Source organism: Strigops habroptila, unplaced genomic scaffold, assembly GCF_004027225.2.
Source record: "Strigops habroptila isolate Jane unplaced genomic scaffold, bStrHab1.2.pri NC_044299.1_ctg1, whole genome shotgun sequence".
Lineage (NCBI taxonomy): Eukaryota > Metazoa > Chordata > Aves > Psittaciformes > Psittacidae > Strigops > Strigops habroptila.
In genome coordinates this window covers 1-5,482 of record NW_022651056.1, presented here as the reverse complement: position 1 = coordinate 5,482, position 5,482 = coordinate 1, and the positions used below count along the sequence as shown (strand labels likewise).

The following is a 5,482-nucleotide window of genomic DNA, read 5'->3' as shown; positions in this document are numbered from 1 at the left end:
CCCCGGTGTGGTAGTGGTTCAGTCCACTCCCCCCCTCCAGGAAGGTTGGTTCGGTCCAATGCACCCCCCCATTGTGGTAGTGGTTTGATCCAACCCCCCCCCAAGAGAGGTTGGTTCAGTCCAAGGCGTGCGCACACACACCCACACCCCCCCCATTGTGGTAGTGGTTCAGTCCAACCCCCCCAAGGAGATTGGTTTGGTCCAATGCATCCACCCCATCGTGCTAATGGTTCAGTCCAAACCCTCCCCTCCCCAAGGAGATTGGTTCAGTCCAATGCACCCCCCTATCGAGGTAGTGGTTCAGTCCAAACCCCCCCCCAAGAGGTTGGTTCAGTCCAATGCACGCCCCATCCCATTGTGGCAATGGTTCAGTCCAATCCCCCTCAGGGAGATTGGTTCAGGCCAATGCACCCCCCCCCATCGTAGTAGTGGTTCGGTCCAAACCGCCTCCCTCCCCACCCCCAGGGAGGTTGGCTCGGTCCAATGCACCCAACCCCCCCCATCGTGGCAGTGGTTTGGTCCAACCCCCCCACAATGAAATTGGTTCAGTCTAAGGCACCCCCCTCCATTGTGGTAGTGGTTTGGTCCATACCTCCTCCCCCCCCCCCCCCGGTGGTTGGTTCGGTCCAATGCACCCCCCTATCGTGGTAGTGGTTCAGTCCAACCCCCCCACAAGGAGGTTGGTTCAGGCCCATGCACCCCCTCATTGTAAGAGTGGTTCAGTCTGGTGACCCCCATGGTGGGGCTCCATGGGTGAGGCCAATCCCCATTGTTCCAATGGGGTTCAATCCCCCCCCCATATAACCTCATGGTTCAGTCCAACCCCCCGATTGGCCAACATGGTTCAGTGCAACCTCATTGGCCCAACGTGGCTCTATCCACCCCTTAAATCCACATGGTTCCATCCATTTCCCCCCATTGGTTCACGTGGTTCAGTCCAATCCCCCCCCCAAGGGTTCGCAAGGTTCAGTCCAACCCCCCCATAGTCTCCACATGGTTCAGTCCACCCCCTATTGGCCCAACGTGGCTCAGTCCCCCCCATTAAATCCAAATGGTTCCATCCATACCCCCCCATTGCCCCCACATGGTTCAGCCCATTCCCCATTGGCCCCTATTTAACCACGTGGTTCAGCCCATTCCGCCCCCCCCAAATCGCACCCAAGTGGTTCCGTCCTTCAACAAAGCCACGCCCCCTCCCCGACCCTTTGACGTCATCAAGGCGGCGACAGACGCGGCGTGACGTCAGCCGGCGGCGACAGAGGCGGGACCAACCCCCCCCCCATGAGCCGCCGCCGCCGCTGCGGGGATGGGACCGAAGCGAAGAGACGGCGCCGGGACGGTACCGGGGCCATGGGGCGATATGGGGCGATATGGGGTGTCTATGGGGCGCTGTGGGGTGTCTATGGGGCGATATGGGGTGTCTATGGGGCTCTGTGGGGCGATATGGGGCTCTGTGGGGCGATATGGGGTGTCTATGGGGTGCTGTGGGGCTCTGTGGGGTGATATAGGGTGTCTATAGGGCAATATGGGGCTCTGTGGGGCAATACGGGGTGTCTATGGGGTACTTTAGGGCTCTGTGGGGTGTCTATGGGGCTCTGTGGGGCGATATGGGGTGTCTATGGGGCACTGTGGGGCGATATAGGGCATCTGTGGGGCGCTGTGGGGCTCTGTGGGGCGATATGGAGTGTCTATGGGGCGATATGGCGGGCTACGGGGTGTCTGTGGGGCGCTGTGGGATGCTGTGGGATGCTATGGGATGATATGGGGTCTCTGTGGGGCGCTATGGGTTGTCTATGGGGCGATATGGGGCTCTGTGGGGCAATACGGGGTGTCTATGGGGCGCTTTAGGGCTCTGTGGAGTGTCTATGGAGCTCTGTGGGGCGATATGGGATGTCTATGGGGCGCTGTGGGCGCTGTGCGGCAATATGGGGTGTCTATGGGGCTCTGTGGGGCGATATGGGGTGTCTATGGGGTGCTGTGGGGCTCTGTGGGGTGATATAGGGGCTCTGTGGGGTGGCTATGGGGCGCTGTGGGGCGGTATGGGGTGGCTATGGGGCGCTATGGGGCTCTCTGGGTTGTCAATGGGGGTTATAGGGTGTCTGCGGGGCGCTATGGGGTGTCTATGGGGTGTTTATGGGTTTCTGTGGGGGGCTATGGGGGGATATGTGGTGCCTATGGGGCTCTATGGGGGGCTGTGGGGCACTATGGGGTGTCGATGGAGAGCTATAAGGCTCTATGGGGTGTCTATGGCGCCCTATGTGGGTTATAGGGTGTCTATGGGGTGACTGGGGGGGGCTATGGGGTGTCTGTGGGGCACTACGAAGGGCTACGGGGTGTTTATGGAGTGCTGTGGGGTGCTATGGGGTCTCTATCAGCAGCTATGGGGTGCTATGGGCCTCATAGGGGTGGTTCTGGGCCCCATAGGGGTGGTTCTGGCCCCATAGAGGTGGTTCTGGGCCCCATAGGGGTAGTTGTGGACCCTATAGGATGGTTCTGGACCCCATAGAGGTGGTTCTGGGCCCCATAGGAGTGGTTCTGGCCCCTTAGGAGTAGTTCTGGGCCCCATAGGGGTGGTTCTGGGCCCCATACGGGTGGTTCTGGCCCTATAGAGGTTCTGGGCCCCATAGGGGTAGTTGTGGACCCTACCACCCTACCCTAGGGGTGGTTCTGGGCCCCATAGGAGTAGTTGTGGGCCCCATAGAGGTGGTTCTGGGCCCCATAGAGATGGTTCTGGGCCCCATAGGAGTAGTTGTGGGCCCCATAGAGATGGTTCTGGGCCCCATAGGGGTGGTTCTGGGCCCCATAGGAGTAGTTGTGGGCCCCATAGAGGTGGCTCTGGACCTCATAGGGGTGGTTCTGGCCCCATAGAGGTGGTTCTGGGCCCCATAGGGGTGGTTCTGGCCCCATAGGGGTGGTTCTGGGCCCCATAGGAGTAGTTGTGGGCCCCATAGGGGTAGTTGTGGGCCCCATAGGGGTGGTTCTGAGCCCCATAGGAGTAGTTGTGGGCCCCATAGAGGTGGCTCTGGACCTCATAGGGGTGGTTCTGGCCCCTTAGGAGTAGTCCTGAGCCCCATAGAGGTGGCTCTGGACCCATAGAGGCGGTTCTGGGCCCCACAGGGGTGGTTCTGGGCCCCATAGGGGTAGTTGTGGACCCCATAGGGGCAGTTGTGGGCCCCATGGGGTAATTCTGCACCCCATAGGGCTGGTTCTGGGCCCCATAGTGTGGTTGTAGGGTCCAGGACGGGACATGGGGGGGCCCCATCAGGACCTTTCAGGCAGGACCTTGTGCCCTATGGGGTGACTTTGGGGCCGCCATGGGGCTCCTCTGCCCCCTTGAGGGCACTTATGGGGCGCCCCCCGTGCCCCCCACAGGCAGCCCCGGCGCGGTGGAGGCCGCCCTGGGGGCTCTGGCCGCGCTCTTCCCGGCCGGGCTCTTTGGGGACCTGCTGCCCCCCCTGGTCCTGCGCCACCAGCTCTACAGCATCGTCAGCGACCGCACGGCCGTGGACCGGCACCTCGTGGGTCCCGCTGTGGGGCAGACCCACAAGTAACACCCCCTCCCGCCACCCCCCTTCCCCAAGGCTTGGGGGGACCCCCCCTGACCCACATTTTGTGTGTGTCGTGTCCCCCCCCCCCGCTCCCAGGACCGGCTCCGGGCTGATGGTCGCATCCGGCTGCTCCATGTGGGGCTGGGCACGGACACGCTGGGGGTGGTCTCTATGGATTCCTATAGGGAGAAGGTGGGACCCCCCCCCGTAAGGGATAATGGGATCCTCCAACCCCCCCATAAGTGACAATGGGATCTTCCAACCCCCCATAAGGGACAATGGGACCCCCCAACCCCCCCCATAAGGGAGAATGGGACCCCCCAAACCCCCCATAAGGGACAATGGGATCTTCCAGCCCCCCCATAAGGGAGAATGGGACCCCCCAACCCCCCATAAGGGACAATGGGATCTTCCAACCCCCCCATAAGGGATAATGGGACCCCCCAACCCCCCATAAGGGACAATGGGATCTTCCAACCCCCCATAAGGGACAATGGGACCCCCCAAACCCCCCCATAAGGGACAATGGGACTCCCCAACCCCCCATAAGGGACAATGGGACCCCCCAACCCCCCCCATAAGGGACAATGGGACCCCCCAACCCCCCCATAAGGGATAATGGGACCCCCCAACCCCCCATAAGGGACAATGGGATCTTCCAACCCCCCATAAGGGACAATGGGACCCCCCAAACCCCCCCATAAGGAACAATGGGACTCCCCAACCCCCCATAAGGGACAATGGGACCCCCCAACCCCCCCATAAGGGATAATGGGACCCCCCAACCCCCCATAAGGGAGAATGGGACCCCCCAACCCCCCCATAAGGGACAATGGGACCATCCAACACCCCTATAAGGGACAATGGGACCCCCCAAACCCCCCCATAAAGGATAATGGGACCTTCCAACCCCCCCTGATAAGGAATAATGGGACCCCCCAACCCCCCCCGATAAGGAATAATGGGACCCCCAAACCCCCCATAAGGGACAATGGGATCTTCCAACCCCCCCATAAGGGACAATGGGACCCCCAAACCCCTCATAAGGGACAATGGGACCTTCCAACCCCCCATAAGGGATAATGGGACCCCCCAACCCCCCCCGTTAAGGAATAATGGGACCCCCAAAGCCCCCATAAGGGACAATGGGACCTTCCAACCCCCCATAAGGGATAATGGGACCTTCCAACCCCCCCATAAGTGACAATGGGACCCCCAAGCCCCCCCCCCAAGGGCCCATGGGACCCCCCCGAGCCCCTCGTGCCCCCCAGGTGCTGGCGGGGGCCGCGGGGTCCCCCCGGGCCCCCCTGATCCGCAGGTTCCTGGACGGAGCCGTCGCCGTGAGCCCGGCGCTGGGATACGAGGAGCGGGACCTGCGGGAATGGGGCTTCGGGGACCGGGACATCACGTGAGGGGGGGCTGTGGGGCGGGGGGGGGGTCCCAGCACCCCCCATTGCCCCCATTGCCCCCATTGCCCCCATTAACCCCCGTTGCCCCCTATTGCCCCCCATTGTCCCCATTGTCCCCATTGCCCCCATTACTCCCCATTGCCCCATTGACCCCCATTGCCCCCCATTGCCCCCATCGCCCTCATTGCTCCCATTGCCCCATTGCCCCCATTACCCCCCATTGCCCCCATTACCCCCCATTGCCCCATTGACCCCCATTACCCCAATTGCCCCCATTGCCCCCATTGCCCCCATTACCCCCCATTGCCCCATTGACCCCCATTACCCCCAATTACCCCCATTGCCCCCACTACCCCCCATTGCCCAATTACCCCCATTGACCCCCATTACCCCAATTACCCCCATTAACCCTCATTGCCCAATTACCCCCATTGACCCCCATTACCCCAATTACCCCCATTAACCCCTATTGCCCCCATTACCCCCATTGCCCCCCTGCAGGCAGCTGGTGGCCGCGGGGCTGCC

The 5,482-nt window shown here is 61.9% G+C and overlaps 1 protein-coding gene across 1 annotated transcript; it reads left to right on the top strand.

Moving 5' to 3' along the window:
• Positions 1–670: 670 nt before the first annotated feature.
• On the top strand, positions 671–5,476 carry STK19 (serine/threonine kinase 19; the record flags this gene model as incomplete). Its single annotated transcript, XM_030510786.1, has 5 exons — positions 671–1,339; positions 3,373–3,518; positions 3,645–3,740; positions 4,820–4,956; positions 5,459–5,476. Coding segments are annotated over exons 1-5 (455 nt in total), but the record flags the coding sequence as incomplete, so codon positions are not given.
• Positions 5,477–5,482: the final 6 nt, after the last annotated feature.